Source organism: Ranitomeya variabilis, chromosome 4 (genome assembly GCF_051348905.1).
Source record: "Ranitomeya variabilis isolate aRanVar5 chromosome 4, aRanVar5.hap1, whole genome shotgun sequence".
Classification (NCBI taxonomy): domain Eukaryota; kingdom Metazoa; phylum Chordata; class Amphibia; order Anura; family Dendrobatidae; genus Ranitomeya; species Ranitomeya variabilis.
In genome coordinates, this window is record NC_135235.1 from 560,563,707 (window position 1) to 560,584,804 (window position 21,098).

At 47.7% G+C, this 21,098-nt stretch overlaps 1 protein-coding gene across 1 annotated transcript in view; it reads right to left on the reverse strand.

Annotated features, from left to right (window-relative positions):
- MAP3K3 (mitogen-activated protein kinase kinase kinase 3) overlaps positions 1-15,249 on the reverse strand; it is a 38,869-nt gene extending 23,620 nt beyond the window's left edge. The window contains exons 1-3 of the mRNA XM_077252772.1: positions 15,014-15,249; positions 7,588-7,709; positions 4,532-4,572 (exon numbers count right to left, since the gene is read on the reverse strand). Coding sequence (XP_077108887.1) covers positions 4,532-4,572; positions 7,588-7,709; positions 15,014-15,122 — 272 coding nt within the window. The 5' untranslated portion in view covers positions 15,123-15,249. The remainder of the gene's footprint in view (positions 1-4,531; positions 4,573-7,587; positions 7,710-15,013) is intronic.
- Between the last annotated feature and the right edge of the window lie 5,849 nt (positions 15,250-21,098).

The following is a 21,098-nucleotide window of genomic DNA, read 5'->3' on the forward strand; positions in this document are numbered from 1 at the left end:
TCATAGTGTACAACGTATTGATATTTTTAGCAACTACCCAAAACTCCTGCTTCCCCAAGTGTGGGAAATATTAAGGAAGAAGAGGCTGGATCGGCAATAGTTTTTGGGTCTGGATCAGACGCTGACAGAGAGGCCCCGTCTGACATTCTGGGTTTTTGGCCAGAAGGCTGCTGGCACCTCTAGGAGACCATTATCTGAATGCCTTTTACAGGCCCTCATGTGGACGGCTCTGGAGCTTCATTAGGATGTTAACAGATACGTGTTTCTGGAAGGAGAGAAAACCACAAGCGACATTCCCGGAATATATAGCACCGAGCGGGCACAGAGGGCGCCAGTGTTTGCTAACCGTCGGCTGAACCTTCCACCTCTGGTAGGAAGCCGTGTGCTCGCTCCTCGTGGCCCGACCTCAGCCAGGACTAAGAGCCTAGAAATCCTGCCTGCTCAGCCCCAGGACAGCTCACATAGCTGTGGTCAGATCTGGCAGTCGCCACCGTGTTTCCAGGCTCCAGTCTGAAAAATGAGAGACCCTTAAGATGAGGGAAACTCAGGTGAGGCATCAGACGGAGACAGTTCACAATTAGGCCATTGACGGTGCTGCGTACATTCCTGGGCCCAGACATGGATAAACTACCGTAATTTACCAAATGACAACATCACGGCGGCTCGTAAGTGTGAACATGGGAAAGCTGGAAAATCTCAGAAGAGCTTGAAAGACCCCACAGGGTGAGGGCTACATCCTACACGGAGCCGACAGGACACACAATATCTATAGAGGTCTGCTCACAAGAAGGGACAGTGTTCGGCCAGGAGGAAACCGCTCTGCACTCCCTGTCAGAGGAGAACCTAGACGCGGCAGGCTACCCTACAGTTATAGGGTTAACAGGCCATTTGGTGACCTTACACAATTATACAGGTGAACAGCACATAGGGAAACTGCCTAATTTTCTGTTATGATCAGATTCCTCTCCTAAAAGGGGTTTTAATAATCAGGATTAAACAGTACTACTCCTCAGCCTCCTGTATGCAGGGAGACGCAGGTGCACTCCTGAAGATTGTCAGTGCTGACCAGCGGCATGCTCCCGCTGCTAGCCTGAACTGTGGCCTCTCCAGTGTAGCTAGCAGAGGCAGCCTTTGCAATGTTGGAGCAGTGCTTACAAGCTCTATAGAAAACAGCCTGTAAGAGCTGCATGGACATCGACAAACACTGATGGGCAACAACCACCAGTATATAAAAAATAAATAATATGTAATTTGTGATCATTTTTTATTTAAACCAGGTTTTTGTGTTAAATGGTTTTTTATGTCACTGCTTCACAACTTATATTTAAAAAAAAAAAACTAAATATTTTAAGGTTCACACTGGAATTTTCTTAGAATCTAACCTCCTGTTCCAAGACATCCACATGTACATTAGCAACAATGAACAGACTGACCCTATCTTTTGTATTGAGGCATCTAATGAGCTGATGATGGATCACGCGCACCTCCGCTCCATTCATTCTCAATGGGAATAACAAAGGCCAGCCGAACGTTGCATTGGCTATCTAAACAAATGGAGTGAAGGTGTGCATGAGCGACCACTGCTCCCATTCACAGGAGGCTCTTCAGAGTCCCAGTTGTAGAACCCACAGGGATTGGGTCGTAATCCCCATCCTTGGGATAAAGGAGAATTTCCAAATGGATTTTATAAAGATAAATTTAAGAATAACGTTTTCCGCACCTACTGCAATTAATGGGCCAAGAAGTCACACACAATGAAACAGCTGGTTGCTTATGTATGCCCAAAAGGAAACCGGGTGCTCATTCATGGATAAAAAGTACATGTCCAAACGAGAAAAAGAAAAAAAGATGAAGAGCACTCATCGTCCTTAAAATTCCAGTCCTTTATTATGACCCGTGGAAGCACGAAACGGCCGTCGTCCATTTATAGTTCACGTTCTCCCTTGCTTTCCTGCTAATGACGTGTGTCATAATAAAGGACTGCAATTTTAAGGACGGTGAGTGCTCTTCATCTTTTTTTCTTTTTCTCGTTTCCAAATGGATTCTGCTTCAGTATTTCTGTAGCATATATGTCTTGTGTGAACTTCTCTTAAAGAACATTCATTAACCCACATATTGCTGTCCAAAGTCAGCGTAGAATAACAATTATAAATCAGAAATTGCCACAAGGCAAATAATTCCTTAACCCCTTAAGCCCCGAGGGTGGTTTGCACGTTAATGACCGGGCCAATTTTTACAATTCTGACCACTGTCCCTTTATGAGGTTATAACTCTGGAATGCTTCAACGGATCTTGGCGAATCTGACATTGTTTTCTCGTGACATATTGTACTTCATGATACTGGTAAAATTTCTTCGATATAACTTGCGCTTATTTGTGAAAAAAAACGGAAATTTGGCGAAAATTTTGAAAATTTCACAATTTTCCAACTTTGAATTTTTATGCCCTTAAATCACAGAGATATGTCACACAAAATACTTAATAATATGTAACATTTCCCACATGTCTACTTTACATCAGCACAATTTTGGAACCAAATTTTTTTTTGTTAGGGAGTTAAGGGTTAAAAGTTGACCAGCAATTTCTCATTTTTACACTTTTTTTTTTTTTTGGGACCACATCTCATTTGAAGTCATTTTGAGGGGTCTATATGATAGAAAAATACCCAAGTGTGACACCATTCTAAAAACTGCACATCTCATGGTGCTTAAAACCACACTCAAGAAGTTTATTAACCCTTCAGGTGTTTCACAGGAATTTTTGGAATGTTTAAATAAAAATGAACATTTAACTTTTTTTTCACACAAAATTTATTTCAGCTCCAATTTATTTTATTTTACCAAGGGTAACAGGAGAAAATGGACCCCAAAAGTTGTTGTACAATTTGTCCTGAGTATGCCGATACCCCATATGTGGGGGTAAACCACTGTTTGGGCGCATGGCAGAGCTCAGAAGGGAAGCAGCGCCATCTGACTTTTCAATGCAAAATTGACTGGAATTGAGATGGGACGCCATGTTGCGTTTGGAGAGCCCCTGATGTGCCTAAACAATGAAACCCCCCACAAGTGACACCATTTCGGAAAGTAGACCCCTTTAGGAACTTATCTAGATGTGTGGTGAGCTCTTTGACCCAACAGGTGCTTCACAGAAGTTTATAATGCACATCCGTAAAAATAAAAAAATCATATTTTTTCACAAAATGATCTTTTCGCCCCCAATTTTTTATTTTCCCAAGGGTAAGAGAAGAAATTGGACCCCAAAAAGTAGTTATGCACAGCACTCTGTCAGATCAGCGATCTGACTTACAGCGCTGCAGGCTTACCAGTAAGCCACCTCCCTGCAGGACCCGGATGCAGCCCCGTGGCCATTTTGGATCCGAGGACTACAGGGAGAGGAGGTAAGAGACGCTCGGAGCAACGCGATCACATCGCGTTGCTCCGAGGGTCTCAGGGAAGCACGCAGGGAGCCCCCTCCCTGCGCGATGCTTCCCTATACCGCCGGAACACTGCGATCATGTTTGATCGCAGTGTGCCGGGGGTTAATGTGCCGGGGGGCGGTCCGTGACCGCTCCTGGCACATAGTGCCGGATGTCAGCTGCGATCGCGGCTGGGTGTCAGCTGACTATCGGCCGCGCTCCCTCCGTGAGCGCGGCCGATCGCATATGACGTACTATCCCGTTGGTGGGAATTAAGGCCCACCCCACCTCGACGGGATAGTATGTCATATGGGATTAAGGGGTTAAAGGGAACCTGTCACCCCATTTTTCGCCTATAAGCTTCGGCCACCGGCATCAGGGGCTTATCTACAGCATTTTGTAATGCCCCCAATGTATCTTGAAAGATAAGAAAAAGAGGTTAGATTATACTCACCTGGGGGGGCGGTCCCGGTGCGGTCCGGTCCGATGGGCGTCGGAGGTCTGGCGCCTCCTATCTTCATACGATGACGTCCTCTTCTTGTCTTCCTGCCGCGGCTCCGGCGCACTTTGTATTCCCTGTTGAGAGCAGAGCAAAGTACTGCAGTGCGCAGGTGCTGGGCCTCTCTGACCTTTCCCGGCGCCTGCGCACTGCAGTACTTTGCTCTGCGCTCAACAGACCTGACTAATACAGACTATTTGTTTGCACAGGTGCACCAAGCGGCCAATTCCTGATTCTACAATCAGGGTGGCTGCCTTATCGGTATTATTGCATCTGTGTATTTGCCATCTTAACTTGGGCCCACTGCACCTTGGTTAGTGCAATTGTTGGAGGCCTTGGACAGGTAAGCATCTCTGCCTGTATACTTTTTTTTTTTTTTGTCTAGAATAGTGGAGGTCTTTCCTTATGGTGTTTTTTTAATTTGTCCCTGTGCAGAGATCACACACTGGGGATTACGGGCACGGGTAGCATGGTGTTTCAATTCCTCACCACTTTCTAAAGAATTTTCATGCAACTGAGTCAGAACTGGTCACATTTGCCAATCTGACTCCACATCCATATCTCATGTGCTCCGGATAGGGTAAAGGGGTCTATAGTAATGAAGCCATGTCACTCACCGCCTTTCTCCATTGTATTCAAACTTTATCCTCACATCGTTCTATAATGAAAAAAAATAGATTTATATAGGTTACTGACATATACACCTCTGTAGTTTATGGTCATTTTGTAATGATTGGGATGTTCTTCACAAAGGGAAAGCACCACCCCATGTATCCCCCCAATAATCTGAATCTATCCCTATTGGAAAATACAGATAACCACATGGCAGCGCCCTCTACAGGATAATTGCATTATCTCACAGTGCCCATTGATATGAATGGAGAGAGTCATGTAGAACCATTTCATTTTGGAAATAAAGAGGGGCCCTCCATGGGTGTCCTAACTCTACGCACGTTCATGTAGAAATCGGGCACTGAAGGATCCAGATGATTTTTTTTTTTTTTTATAAATTATAAGGTTGCTGTACATTACTGGCAGCTTTTGCAACAAACAAACGAAAAGTTCCACATTTGCGCACAGGTTGAGTGTCATTTTGCAGCTCAGCTCTATCACGCTAATGGGGGCTCAGCTGCAATAACATAATAATCATTTTGTGCTTTATGCAAAAAAAAAAAAAAAATCCCAGTGGTTAATGTACATAAGTCTATGGCCAGTGAAAGAAATACCCATAGGGGTTCACAAAGTCAAGTAATTCCCAGCTTTAATCCTATTACAAATTCCTACTAACAATAAGGCGACTGCATCGCCTCCTAAAGGGTCATAATAAAGGACTTAACGGCGTTGCTGTTGACTGTTGCATCACTGATGTGCCATGCTTTATTCACAGTGGATGATAGTACCTACAAATTAGGGTGGCCATAACACATCAAGTAAACCCCCAATACATATCATTTACAGATTTGCATGTGTGTGTGTGGGGGGTGAACTGCTTGATTTGCTAAATATAGGAAGAAAGAGGCCATAAACAGTGCTATGAACTTTTCTGTTATTGCTGCGGAGTATCATTCAAATGAATAACACCGAGTCCGAGCTGTAATAGCAGAGACGACCGACAGAAGAGTTTCTGGAAGAAGAGCAACTTTAATTTCTAAAGCTAGAACACGTTGAACCACAAGATTTGGATTTTTGATTTTTCTCTCCCCTGCTAAGTGCTATAATGGTTTTATTTTTTTTGCCATAAGAGGGCTTTTTTTTTTTTCATGGGAAACTTGTCGTTTTGAAATATACCATTCATTTATTTTAAATTTCATATAATGTACTGAAAAATAGAAAAAAAAACAACCATATTCAGAGAGCCATAGCTTTATCTTTTATCGATGGAGATATAATGATATCTTGATTTTTGCGAACAAGCTGCAGTTTTTATTGACCCCCATTTTGGAGTCATTACAACTTTTTAGCTCTTTTTATTCAATGAAGCGATAAAGAAAGATGGGCGATTTAACTTTTACATTTGTTACGTACCGTACATACTCGAGTATAAGCCGACCAGAGTACAAGCCAAGACCCCTAATTTTGCCACACAAAAAACTGGGAAAACTTAATGACTCGAGTATAAGCCTAGGGTGGGAAATGCAGCAGCTACCGGTAAATTTCAAAAAATAAAAATAGATACCAATAAAAGTAAAAATAAATTGAGACATCAGTAGGTTAAGTGTTTTTGAATATCCATTTTGAATCAGGAGCCCCATATAATGCTCCATACTGTTCATGATGGCCCCATAAGATGCTTATACAAAATACGCCCCATATAATGCTGCACAAAAGGTTAATGATGGCCCCCATAAGACGCTCCATACAAAAATATGCCCCATATAATGCTCCATAAAGGTTAATGATGGCCCCCATAAGATGCTCCATACAATGCTCCATAAACATTAATGATGGCCCCATAAGATGCTCCATATTAAAATATGCCCCCATATAATGCTGCCACCATAAGATGCTCCATAGAATATTATGCCCCATATGCTGCGATTTAAAAAAATAAATAAAAATGACATACTCCCCTCTCGTCATTGGGTGCCAGGTGCCGATGTCCTGAGCAGGTGGGGACACCGGCAAGCTATGGGGGCCTGGTGCTGGTGTCGCCGCTGGCTCAGGCCCCCGGTACTTGCGATATTCAACTGTCCCTGTTTCACCGCCACTGTCTTCCGGGTCTCTGCAGTGACTGTTCAGGCAGAGGGCGCACACTAAACATGTCATCGCGCCCTCTGACCTGAACGTCACAGCCAGATGACGAGGAAGACACATCCCGGCGGTGGAACGAGGACAGGTAAATATTGCATGGCTCACCCTCCCCTGTCATACTCACCCCCTCCTGGCGCGGTCTCTGCTTCTCAGATGGTCTCTGGCACCTGCAGCTTGTTCCTGTGTTCAGCGGTCACATGGTACCGCTCATTAAAGTAATGAATATGTGCTCCATGCCTATAGGAGTGGAGTCGTGTTCATATTCATTACTTTAATGAGCGGTACTATGTGATCGCTGAATACGGGAAGAGCTGCCGGCGCCAGAGAGCATCTGAGAAGAGCAAGGACGTGCAGAGACCGCGCCGGGAGCAGGTGAGTATGATGTTACAGCCACCACTCCTGCCGCTCCCCCTCTGACCCCCTGGGACAATGACTCAAGTGTAAGCCGAGATGGACACTTTCAGCCTAAAAAAAAAAAATGGGCTGAAAATCTCGGCTTATACTCGAGTATATACATTTTTTTAAATTTTAATTTAATGGTGTACTCAGGGGACTAGAAGCTATGATCACTTATACAATGCAATGCAGTACTTTGGTATTGCAGTACTTTAGTATTGCAGTGCACTGTAAAACTGAGCCATGTGGCCGACACAGCCTTCAGTAGGTCCCTGGCTGCCATGACAATCCTCTGGAATCCCACAGATGCATCAGATATGAAGAACGGGGCCAATGGGCACTGAAATTATGCCCCTTTTGAACCTTCTAAATGCTGCTGGCAAGATTGACAATCGTATCTAAGCAGTTAAAATGCTGTAATAGCGCTCGCACAAGCTCTCACTGTCAGGTGCTGGAAACATAATGAAGTCTGCACCCGCCGTAAACAATCATTATTCAGACATTGTGCAGACTGAGGACTGCTCACCTGTTTATTAGGGAGGCTGCTTGTCTTAGTTTTCACCCCCTCAATTCCTGTAGCTCGATGTCGCCTTCCCATCTGAAGGGCGACCAGGTCCTTCATAATGGACTTAAGAGCTTCCTGTTCATCTGTTTTAGGAACAAAAAGGGAATAGATTATGGTCACATGACATTAAAAGACCTACAACTGGTAATAGTGGGTTTCTGCGAAAATAAGACTTATGCCAAAACTAAGAAATAGCTTAATATTTCAGGATTTTTGGAGTATGCTTAAAATATAAGCCCTACTCCAAAAATAAGCCCTAATTATGGTTGAATAAGACAGTACCGAGGCAGCTAAAAAAAAAGTTAAAGAATACAGCAGGACCCTTCAAAGAAAGCATACACCCCAAAAAGAATTGCACTCACCAGACCCCAAACAATTAAGAGTTGGCAAGTGTTGACAGTGGGTCGGCTGTCACACAGATCTGCATCACCGTCCGGTCCTCCCTATTGCAGCTCTCATACACAGATCGGGTACCAGTATCAGTCCACTCACAAGAGTAATTTCCGCTTCCTGTCACTAGGGGAGCCAACTGCTGTCAGGGCACTGGACAGCGACAGATTTTTGTGTGAGAGCCCATCCACTTGCCAACTCTACCGGAATTGTTTGGGGTCTGGTGAGTGCGATTCTTATGGGGGGGGGGGGGTAAACCAATATTTGCAATCAGTCTAAGTACATAGAGAATAATAATTGTAAATATAAGTACCGCAGGTAATTGGAACCTTAGTAAATGCGGTATGTAATCACTATAGGACTGGTATACAGTATATCACAAACGTGAGTGCACCTCTCACATTTTTGTAACAATCTTTGTATCAATCTTTTGTCTGAATTTTTGTTATATCTTTTCATGGGACAACACTGAAGATACGACACTCTGATACAATGTAAAGCAGTGAGTGTGCGACTTGTATAAGGCTATGTGCACACATTGCTGAATTGCTGCAGAAATTTCCGTGGAAATTCCGCAACTCCCTGCCGCGGGTATAACGCCTATGCAGCATCAATAGTAAAAAGATACAATGTTAAAAATAAAATAAAAAAATCGTGATATTCTCACCTTCCGGCGACCACTGCAGCCTTCTCACTCCTCGCGATGCTCCCGGCAGCTCCCGTTCCCAGTAATGCCTTGCGGCAATGACCCCAGATGACGTAGCATCACGCGAGGCCGCTACGTCATCACAAGTCATTGTCGCAAGGCATTACTGGGAACAGAAGCATCTCTAAGGCCTGGGCTGGATTCGGGGGCCGCCGGAAGGTGAGTATATAACTATTTTTTATTTTAATTCTCATTTTTTTTAACAGGGATATGGTGCCCAGAGCCTGGAGGAGAGTCTCCTCTCTTCCACACCCGGGTACCTGGGCATAGCCATATGCAGAAAGTAAGCGGATCAATGCATTCCTATGTATGTGGAATCGCAGCGATTCCGCACAAAGAATGACCATGCTGCGTATTTTTCCGCGATGCGATTCTGCCACAGAAAAATACGCAGCATTAGCACAGCATTGTGGAATCCCATTGAATTCAATGGGCTGTGTTGTGCATGCGTTTTCGCGGTGAAAAACCGTGGCAAAAACGCATACAATAGGCAACATGTGCACATAGCATAAGGCTATGTGAACACGTTGCAGATTTTCTGCGGATCTGCAGTGTTTTTTTTCCGCGCAGAAACGCTGCAGATCCGCAAGTGATTTACAGTACAATGTAAATCAATGGCAACAAAAAAAATGCTGTGCTAATGGTGGGTGCGGAAAATTCCACACGGAAAACGCTGCGGATTAAAAGAAGGAGCATGTCACTTCTTTGTGCGGATTGTGCCGAGTTTCTGCACCCATTCCATAATAGAAATCCGCAACAAAGACGCGCAGATTTTGACCTGCATTTTCTGCCAAGAGGTGGAGAATCCGCACAGAAAATTCCACAAGCAAATCCGCAACATGTGCACATACCCTAACGGTGTAAATTTGGTGTGCCCTCTAAATAACTCAGCACACAGCCATTAATTTGAGCACACCTGTAAGTGAAAGTGGCCAAATTGTGCCCATTAATTCAAAATTTTGTGTGGCCTCCATTATTTTCAAGCACTCTTGGGCATGGAAGTCACTACAGCTTCATAGGTTGCCACTGAAATCCTCTTCCACTTCTCCATGACGACATCACAGAGCTGGTGGATGTTAGAGACCTTCTGCTCCTCCACCTTACGTTTGGGAATGCCCCACAGATGCTCAATACGGTTTTGGTCTCGAGACATGCTAGGCCTGTCAAGCATCTTTATCTTCAGTTTCTTTAGCAAGGCAGTGGTCGACTTGGAGGTGTGTATGGGGTCATTATGTTGGAATACTGCCCTGCGGTCCAGTTTCCAAAGGGAGGGAATCATGCTCTCAGTATGTCACAGTACATGTTGGCTTTCAGGGTTCCCCTGAATGAACTGGAGCTCCCCACAGCCGGCAGCACACATGCAGCCCCAAAACATGACAATCCCACCACCATGCTTGACTGTAGGCAAGACACACTTGTCTTTGTACTCCTCACCTGGTTGCCACCACTCTTGCTTGACACGATCTGAACCAAATAAGTTTATCTTGGTCTCATCAGACCACAGGACATGGTTCCAGTAATCCACGTCCTTAGGGTACCGTCACACAGTGCAATTTTGATTGCTACGACGGTACGATTCGTGACGTTCTAGCGATATCGTTACGATATCGCAGTGTCTGACACGCAGCAGCGATCAGGGATCCTGCTGAGAATCATACGTCGTAGCAGATCGTTTGGAACTTTCTTTCGTCGCTTGATCACCCACTGACATCGCTGGATCGTTGTCTGTGACAGCGATCCAGTGATGCGTTCGCTGGTAACCAGGGTAAACATCGTGTAACTAAGCGCAGGGCCGCGCTTAGTAACCCGATGTTTACCGTGGCTACCAGCGTAAAAGTAAAAAAAAAAAAAACCGTACATGCTCACCATCTGATGTCCGTCCGGTCCCTTGCCGTCCGCTTCCCGCTCTGACTGTCTGCCGGCCGGAAAGTGAGAGCAGATCACAGCGGTGACGTCACCGCTGCGCTCTGCTCTCACTGTACGGCCGGTTCTGTCAGAGCAGGAAGCGGACGGCAAGGGACCGGACGGACATCAGATGGTGAGCATGTACGGTTTGTTTTTTTTTACTTTTACGCTGGTAACCACGGTAAACATCGGGTTACTAAGCGCGGCCCTGCGCTTAGTAACCCGATGTTTACCCTGGTTACCCGGGGACTTCGGCATCGCTCCAGCGCCGTGATTGCAACGTGTGACCGCAGTATACGACGCTGGAGCGATAATCATACGATCGCTGCGACGTCACGGATCGTGCCGTCGTAGCGATCAAAATTGCACTGTGTGACGGTACCCTTAGTCTACTTGTCTTCAGAACCATCTTTATAAAAAAGGATTCGTTCTGGGATGACAGCCATGTGGATCAATTTGAGGCAGTGTGTGGCGTATAGTCTGAGAACTGACAGGCTGACCCCACATCCATTTAACCTAATGCTGGTAGCACTCATACGTCTATTTTGTAAAGACAACCTCTGGATATGACGCTGAACACGTTGCACTCATCTTCTTTGGTCGACCACGGCGAGGCCCGTTCTGAGTGGAGCCTGTCTTGTTAAACTGCTATATGGTCTTGGCCACCATGCTGTAACTTAGGTTCAGGGTGTTGGCAATCTTCTTATAGCCCAGGCCATCTTTATCTAGAGAAACAATTCTTTTTTTTTTTTCAGCTCCTCAGAGTTCTTTGCCATGTTGAACTTCCAGTGACCAGTATGAGAGTATGAGAGCAATAACACCAAATGTACCACACTTGATACCTTGTAACACTAATGAGTCACATGATACCAGAGAGGGAAAATGGCTAATTGGGCACAATTTGGCCATTTTCACTGGAGGTTTAGTCACTTTTGCTGCCAGCGGTTAAGACATTAATGGCTGTGTGAGTTGTTTAGAGGGCACACCAAATTTACTCAGTTTTGTGATATACTGCATATGGTTCTGCACCATGAGAATAGCAGATCAGATAAAAAAAAACAAAAAAAAACAAAACAGTGCAACGGAATTAGTAATAGGATTAACACAAAAAGTATTAACAAAATTTATATAAAATACAATTTATTGAAAAACGCAAATTAACCCCTTCCCGACATGTGACGGTATAGTACGTCACATGTCGGGACCCCCGCTTTGATGTGCGCTCCGCCGGTGAGCGCACATCAAAGTCGCGACATGTCAGCTGTTTTTTACAGCTGACATGTGCGCGCAATAGCGGCGGGTGAAATCGCGATCACCCGCCGCTATTAACTAGTTAAATGCCGCTGTCAAACGCAGACAGCGGCATTTAACTACCGCATCCGGCCGTGCGGCCGGATATGAGCGCATCGCCGACCCCCGTCACATGATCGGGGGTCGGCGATGCTCCTCCATTGTAACCATAGAGGTCCTGGAGACCTCTATGGTTACTGATCGCCGGTGGCTGTGAGCGCCACCCTGTGGTCGGCGCTCACAGCACACCTGCATTTTAGCTACATAACAGCGATCTGATGATCGCTGTTATGTAGCAGAGCCGATCGGGCTGTGCCTGCTTCTAGCCTCCCATGGAGGCTATAGAAGCATGGTAAAAGTTAAAAAAAAAAGTAAAAAAAAATGTGAAAAAAATAAAAAATATATAAAAGTTTAAATCACCCCCCTTTCGCCCCAATCAAAATAAATCAATAAAAAAAAAACCCCAACCTACACATATTTGGTATCGCCGCGTTCAGAATCGCCCGATCTATCAATAAAAAAAAAGCATTAACCTGATCGCTAAACGGCGTAATGAGAAAAAAAATCGAAACGCCAGATTTACGTTTTTTTGGTCGCCACGACATTGCATTAAAATGCAATAACGGGCGATCAAAAGAACGTATCTGCACCAAAATGCTATCATTAAAAATGCCAGCTCGGCACGCAAAAAATAAGCCCTCAACCAACCCCAGATCACGAAAAATGGAGACGCTACGAGTATCGGAAAATGGCGCAATTTTGTTTTGTTTTTTGCAAAGTTTGGAATTTTTTTTCACCACTTAGGTGAAAAATAACCTAGTCATGTTAGGTGTCTATGAACTCGTACTGACCTGGAGAATCATAATGGCAGGTCAGTTTTAGCATTTAGTGAACCTAGCAAAATAGGCAAGCAAAAAACAAGTGTGGGATTGCACTTTTTTTGCAATTTCACTGCACTTGGAATTTTTTTCCCGTTTTCTAGTACACGACATGGTAAAACCAATGATGTCGTTCAAAAGTACAACTCGTCCCGCAAAAAATAAGCCCTCACATGGCCAAATTGACGGAAAAATAAAAAAGTTATGGCTCTGGGAAGGAGGGGAGCGAAAAACGAAAACGGAAAAACGGAAAAAGCTCTGGGGGTGAAGGTATCAATTAGCCAGAAGATGGAACCAGAGAAATAATTCATCAAATGATAAAGGAACTGATAGCACATCGATTGGTCATATACAGGTTAGGTAAAATTCCTTTCGGAAACTGTAGGTCTGATCATTTGATATACACTCCTCTCATGGTTACTGCCTAATTTACATATTCATTCCTTTCCCTATTTGTTTGCTATGTGGCGCCATCTACTGGCTAAATTATATATTAATATTTTAATTTGATTTTTCAGTAAACTGTAATTTTATCTAAATTTGTGAATACATTTTCTTTTGGGGATTGTTGTTCATGGAATAAAAGACATCACCTGAAAATAAGCCCTAGTGCATCTTTTGAAACAAACAAACAAAAAAAAAAAAAATAGAAGACCCTGTCTTATTTTCCAGAGAAATACGTACTACAGTCTGGAGCGTTTCATACATCGGCTGACAACTTTGTGTAATAATTACTGACAGCAAGGAAAGGAAGTGATCAGAGCAAGAGAACAGGAAAGAGTGAAGTGCAAAACCAATGTACCAGGCCATGAGCAGCGCACTCATCGGGGCAGAGACATGACCAACGCACTTATCACTAACACATCAAGGAGGAACATAACGGCTGCAAAAAAAACTGACTAAAAAAAAAAAAATCAGAGATATAAACAATAATATATAATCTACAATATATCTGAGATCTAAGCAGTGCCTTCATCTCCAGGGTCTGACCAGTGCACCCGTCAGAAAGAAAAAAAAACAGCTTAGGCTACTTTCACACTAGCGTCGCATACTGTGAAATAGAAGCACACCGGGGGCAGCGGATGCAGTTTTTCAACTCATCCGCTGCCCCATTGTAATGTCCGGGGAGGAGAGGGCGGAGTTTCAGCAGTCGGAAATGGCGGACACGACACACAAAACAAGTTACATGTAACGTTTTTTTGTGCTGACGGTCCGCCAAAACACGACGCATCCACCACATGACATCCTGCGGGCAACGGGTCGGAGGGGGGCGCACAGTCCTGCAGGGCAGCGGTCGGGGGGCGCACAGTCCTGCAGGGCAGCGGTCGGGGGGCGCACAGTCCTGCAGGGCAGCGGTCGGGGGGCGCACAGTCCTGCAGGGCAGCGGTCGGGGGGCGCACAGTCCTGCAGGGCAGCGGTCGGGGGGCGCACAGTCCTGCAGGGCAGCGGTCGGGGGGCGCACAGTCCTGCAGGGCAGCGGTCGGGGGGCGCACAGTCCTGCAGGGCAGCGGTCGGGGGGCGCACAGTCCTGCAGGGCAGCGGTCGGGGGGCGCACAGTCCTGCAGGGCAGCGGTCGGGGGGCGCACAGTCCTGCAGAACAGCGGTCGGGGGGCGCACAGTCCTGCAGGGCAGCGGTCGGGGGGCGCACAGTCCTGCAGGGCAGCGGTCGGGGGGCGCACAGTCCTGCAGGGCAGCGGTCGGGGGGCGCACAGTCCTGCAGGGCACCGGCCGGGGGGAGCACAGTCCTGCAGGGCACCGGTCGGGGGGCGCACAGTCCTGCAGGGCACCGGTCGGGGGGCGCACAGTCCTGCAGGGCACCGGTCGGGGGGCGCACAGTCCTGCAGGGCACCGGCCGGGGGGCGCACAGTCCTGCAGGGCACCGGCCGGGGGGGAGCACAGTCCTGCAGGGCACCGGCCGGGGGGGAGCACAGTCCTGCAGGGCACCGGTCGGGGGGCGCACAGTCCTGCAGGGCACCGGTCGGGGGGCGCACAGTCCTGCAGGGCACCGGTCGGGGGGCGCACAGTCCTGCAGGGCACCGGCCGGGGGGCGCACAGTCCTGCAGGGCACCGGCCGGGGGGGAGCACAGTCCTGCAGGTCTGGGCAGATCTCAGCATCATGTAACCCACAGAAATCTGCATGCCATCCAGCAATACCTCAGCACCGCAGATAATTGGGCACAGTTGGCATAGTGCAGCGCCCAGGAAGCTCCACACTCACCCATGGCGCTATAGGGGGGGACGTCCCAGGCTTTGTCCGCGTCCCGGCGCCTCAGGCCTTCAGTGTGGGGTCCCAGATCTTCAAGAGACGCTCTACGCAGTGACAACATCAAAGGCCCAAAGTCCCCCAACTTCTCTTCGGGAGTCCTGTCATGCCAGCGGGCGTCTCCGGGTCACCTCATATCCGGGTATCCTCAATCTCCGAGCTCTCAAGGCCTCACGCAGGCGCATATCAACACTTCCCACAGGACAGCACAAGTGTCAATCATCCCAGTGCGCGACGATCAGCAACCAATAAGAAAGCGCAGTCCTAAGTGGAACGCAGCGCTGCCAGGGGGCGGGGCTTCTGATGACAGCTTTCCCTGACACTGGGCGGTGCATGCGTTACCATAACGACAGCAAAACAAGCCCAACAACATGTGTGCTCAATCTCCTGCATGAATAACCAACCCCACATCAATAAACTCCCCACATCAATAAGCTATGTGTGTGCGCAGTAGCGTAGCTACTGGGGGGGCAGAGGGGGCCATTGCCCCGGGCCCAGTCACCTGAAGGGGCCCACCGGGAAATCCACCGCTGAGTCTGAGGTGTCGGGGAGAGAGCAGCACAATGCCGGCTGCAGAGCCTCCCTCCGTGCAGAGTGCAGTGTGGTCTCACCCGAGGAGTCTCTTCCTGGCTGGCAGCAGCTGCAGTTACCTTCTGGCTGTGCAGTGTGTGCGCACGCTTGGTTTGGCTGAGGCACGCTGGGTCCTAGTGCCGTCCTCCTTGCATCTATCTGGACACTTCCTGGTTCTCCTCACTGTCTGCCTGAAAACGTCATCAGTAAGTGGGGATGGAATTTATTAGAGTAATTCGATTTAGGCATAGCATGGTCACTGTGGGGGTGAATGTGAGAGGATTGTGGTATTGTGGGGGCTGAAGTGGGAGAGGAGGACAGGGCACTGTGGGGTAAATGTGAAACGATGCGGGTCATTGTGGGTGTGCAGGGGGACAGGGCACTGTGGGGGTGAAAGAGAGGATGGTGGTATTGTGGGAAGGGGACAGGGTACTGGGGGTGAATGGGAGAGTTTGAGGGTATTGTGAGGGCTGACGTGGGGGAGGGGGCACTGGGGGGCTGATTATTATTATACTGTTTAATGTTATTAAATATTCCCTCCATCATATGTGAGGGTATGTGCCCTCGAGGTGTATTGGCAGCGCTTTGGACGCATCAGATACCCCGCTCCGCCCAAAGCGCTGCCCCCTGTTGTACGCGCGGTGATTCCGCATATATTCATTGAACACAGGTGGAATCACCGCATCCTATTCATAGACTGTTTTATTTATCTTGTGGAGACGGAGCATCTCCACAAGATAAATAGACATGCTGCTGTCTAGAAAGACGTGCCACATGTCCGGTTACGCAGGTCTGCCACCTGCATCTATGTACGCATAGTGGAGATGGGATTTCATAAAATCCTCTCCGCTATGCTGTAACATCTGGAAGCTGCAATTTTGACGCTGTGGATGTACACAGCGTCCAATCCCCAGCAAAAACCTAAGCAATACGCCCTGTGGAAACATACCCTAATAGTTTATAAAACTGAGATATCGCGCTATAACACTGTATGTCCTACTCGAGACTGTCAAATATGACACAAAGACCTTCTCTAAAATAATGATGTTCTCTAAAATAATGATAATAACGAACTACTGCCACTGAAAGTGCCAAATCCAGTGTAGATGTTATAAAGAAAGTGAGCTCTGCTCCTTACCCAAGAGGTGACTTGATAGGGGTTACGGCTGGTATTGCGATGCTGATTGTAGGTGTCAGTTACTGTGGGTACTGGACACCTGGCGGCAGGAGTAGATATCGAAATGCCCGTAGTCAGGGGACGCGCAGAGCCAGAAGCGCTCCGGCCGGTAGCGATCCTGGATGCGCGTGTGAAAAAAATGGCCGCCGCTGCTAGCCAGCAGCGTGTGACGTCCCAAAAACTACGGCGTGTAAGACAAGGCAAAAAGCTTAAGCCCCTGACTACGGGCATTTCGATATCTACTCCTGCCGCCAGGTGTCCAGTACCCACAGCAACTGACACCTACAATCAGCATCGCTATACCAGCCGTAACCCCTATCAAGTCACCTCTTGGGTAAGGAGCAGAGCTCACTTTCTTTATAACATCTACACTGGATTTGGCACTTTCAGTGGCGGTAGTTCGTTATTATCATTATTTTAGAGAACATCATTATTTTAGAGAAGGTCTTTGTGTCATATTTGACAGTCTCGAGTAGGACATACAGTGTTATAGCGCGATATCTCAGTTTTATATGTTTTTCTTGGTTCACCAGCAGGTGTGACGGGCGAGGCACGGCACCCGTCTGATATCAGCAGCTTGCACACTTACTACCTCATTAGCGCCAGTGTGCTATTGTTTGTCATACCCTAATAGTTGCTGTCTTGGGGCCTGGAGATGAGGAGGTCGGGAGCAAAGAAGGTTAATATTACTATAACAAGGATAAGTATTAACATAAGGGCGCAGACAGACGCTGTATAACTCATGCGAGGATCGCATTACAATCCTCGGACTGGCCCTGACACCTCTCCTGACATAAGCTTGACAGCGTGATAGATTACTATGCAACTGTCAGCCTCAGGTCAGGAGAGCCGACGGTCAGTCCGAGGATTGCGATGCGATCCTCACATGAGAACTACGCCCATCTGTCTGCCCCCTAAGGGTATGTGTCCATGTTCAGGATTGCATCAGGATTTGGTCAGGATTTTTGATCAGTATTTGTAAGCCAAAACCAGGAGTGGAACAGTTAGAGGAAAAGTATAATAGAAACATATGCACCACTTCTGCATTTATCACCCACTCCTGGTTTTGGCTTACAAATACTGATGAAAAATCCTGACCAAATCCTGATGCAATCCTGAACGTGGACACATACCCTAACAAGTATAACAATACCGTAACAACTGGCTGCATTCTATGTTATAAGAATACATTGCTTATAATTAAATTATTAAAGGGAACCTGTCACCCCCCCCAGGGCCTATTAAGGTAATAGAGCCAGCCACCTTCAGCGGCACTAAGGCTGCATTCTGTGAAGGTGGCTCTTATGTTTTGATCCCTAATAATACTGAAATATTCACTTTTATAAATTGCGTGCCACACCTGTATTGAGTCCGGGGGTACGTCTTTTGTCCCCGGATTCAACCGCCTCCCAGCCGTCCATCATCACACCGGGCGCCGATGCCTGGGCTCTCATTTTTCGGGCATGCGCCGTGTGCGCAGCCCTGGAACTCACATCAGCTGATGTACTGATATCGCGCCGGCGTGTAGCGGAGGCCCCAGATCCTGCCCCGCAGTGTGTTATGATTTATTCACACTGCGGGGCTGGGAATCTGGTGCTGTGCACAGGTGCGATCTACTTACATCACTTGATATAAGTTCCAGGGCAGTGCGCACGGCACATGCCCGAGAAATAATTGCAGAGCGCTGGTGACGGCACAAGACAGAGATGAGGCGGTGCTCGGTGGGATGATGGACAGCTGCGAGGCGGCTGAGTCAGGGGGAGAAAACGTACCCCCCGGACTCAATACAGGTATGGCGCACAATTTATAAAAGTGAATATTTCAGTGTTATTAGGGATCACAAACATAGGAGCCACCTTCACAGAATGCAGCCTTAGTGCTGAAGAAGGTGGCTCTTTTACCTTAATAGGCCCTGGGGGGGGGTGACAGGTTCCCTTTAAGTTATTAAAGGCTTGGGATAATTGTCTGCAGTCACTCTACAGACTGCCAGATCATGATGGGGTGCACCTGCCGTCATGAGACCCCAAGACCACTGGTGTGATCAGGCGGTCATGCGACCACGTTTGCTATTTGCACGTGTTGACTAGACAAGTTTGACTTCTCTCAATAGAAGAAAATCGTCACATGACCTCCTGCTCTCATCAGCGTTGCTGGGGCCATTATTACTGTACATAGGGGGACTCCTAAATATTAAGTAGGCACTTACGAAGCATTGAAGCCTAACTACTGGGTGGCAGATAGTGCTGTACCGGCTGTCAGTCTGTCCCGGGGCATCAGTTACAGCCACAGCCGCCACTCTCTATACACAGAGCGGTGACTGAAAAATGTTGAAGTAATAGTATACACAGTTTGTCAGTCTGGGCCAGGTGGAAAAGATGGGAAAAGTGAATGGCTCCACCAGAAAGAACGTCCTCTGTAAGTCACCATCTATGACTGTACTGTGATCTCTCTATGTCATGCAGGACTGGTATCTACCACTGTATGGTATTACCGTATGGCGGTAATATCAGTGCTGGTTATTGTATAGAGATTTATTTTCAATAACAGTGCGATCATCTCCTGAGGTTCCCCTATACCCACCGTAGTTACAATCATGGTTACCTGGTTAAGGGCCACAGGTGGACACAGACAGAAAAGGGCCCATGTGCAAGAACAATATATGGGCCCATTGCAGTCCAAGAACTTCTAAAAATACAAAATTGCACCTTATTTAGAGGTAGAAATGGGCCCCCTTAACTCTTGGGCCCATGTGCTGCCGCATAGTTTGCACTAATGATATGTCCGCCTGTTAGGGGACCACTCACATGTTTCGCCCCCCCCTGAGCTGAACCCCTAGCTACGCCTCTGTGTGTGCGAGCAGGGTCTGTGTGTGTGTGTGTGTGTGTGTGTGTGTGTGTGTGTGTGTGTGTGTGTGTGTAACCAACCCCACATCAATAAGCTGTGTGTGTGCGTGCGTGCGCGTCTGCGGGGGTCTGTCGGGACTCTGTGCGGGTGTGCGTGCGTGCAGGCATCGTCAGATGGGACTACAAGTCCCATCGGGCTATGTCTGCTTTAGTGACAGTGATTGACACATTAGCCAATGATGGGACAGTAGTAGTCCCATCATCTGGCTAATGTGTTGAATGTAAAAAAAAAACAAAAAAAAAACACAAACATATAACAGAACATACAACATATCACAGAACATACAACATATAACAGAACACACAACATATAACAGAACATTAGTGTTGAGCGATACCTTCCGATATCCAAAAGTATCGGTATCGGATTGGATCGGCAGAAATCCAAAAAATATCGGATATCGCCGATACTGATACCCGATACAAATGCAAGTCAATGGGACACAAATATCGGAATGTAAATAAGCCCTTTCTGTGCTTCTACATCCTGTTCCGGAGGGGGGAAGAGTATGGGCGGTGCGTGGGGGGAGACTGCGTGTCTGTCTGTCTGTGCGGGCCTCTGTATGTGCTGTCGGTGGTCTGTGCGGGGCTTCCGGGGCTCTGTATGTGCTGCCGGTAGTCTGTGCGGGCCTCCCGGGGGCTCTGTATGGGCTGCCAGTGGTCTGTGCGGGCCTCCCGGGGCTCTGCATGGGCTCCTGGTGGTCTGTGCGGGCCTCCCGGGGCTCTGCATGGGCTCCCGGTGGTCTGTGCGGGCCTCCCGGGGCTCTGCATGGGCTCCCGGTGGTCTGTGCGGGCCTCCCGGGGCTCTGTATTGGCTGCCGGTGATCTGTGCGCGCCTCCCGGGGCTCTGTATGTGCTGCCGGTGGTCTGTGCGGGGCTCTGTATGGGCTGCCGGTGGTCTGTGCGGGCCTCCCGGAGCTCTGTATGGGCTCCCGGTGGTCTGTGCGGGCCTCCCGCGGCTCTGTATGGGCTGCCGGTGGTCTGTGCGGGCCTCCCGGGGCTCTGTATCGGCTCCCGGTGGTCTGTATGGGCTGCCGGTGGTCTGTGCGGGCTGCCGGGGCTCTGTGCGGGCTGCCGAGGCTCCGTGCGGTGTTCAGGCATCGTCCGATGGGACTACAAGTCCCATCGGACGATGCCTGCTACAGTGACAGTGATTGGCACATTAGCCAATGATGGGACAGTAGTAGTCCCATCAACCGGCTAATGTGTTGAATGTTAAAAAAAAAAAAAAAATACTACATACATGCTACATACAACATGCTACATACAACATGCTACATACAACATGCTACATACAACATGCTACATACAACATGCTACATACAACATACAGTACATTGAACATAGATTACATACTCACCATTACTTGTCACTTTGTTCCCCGAAGCCA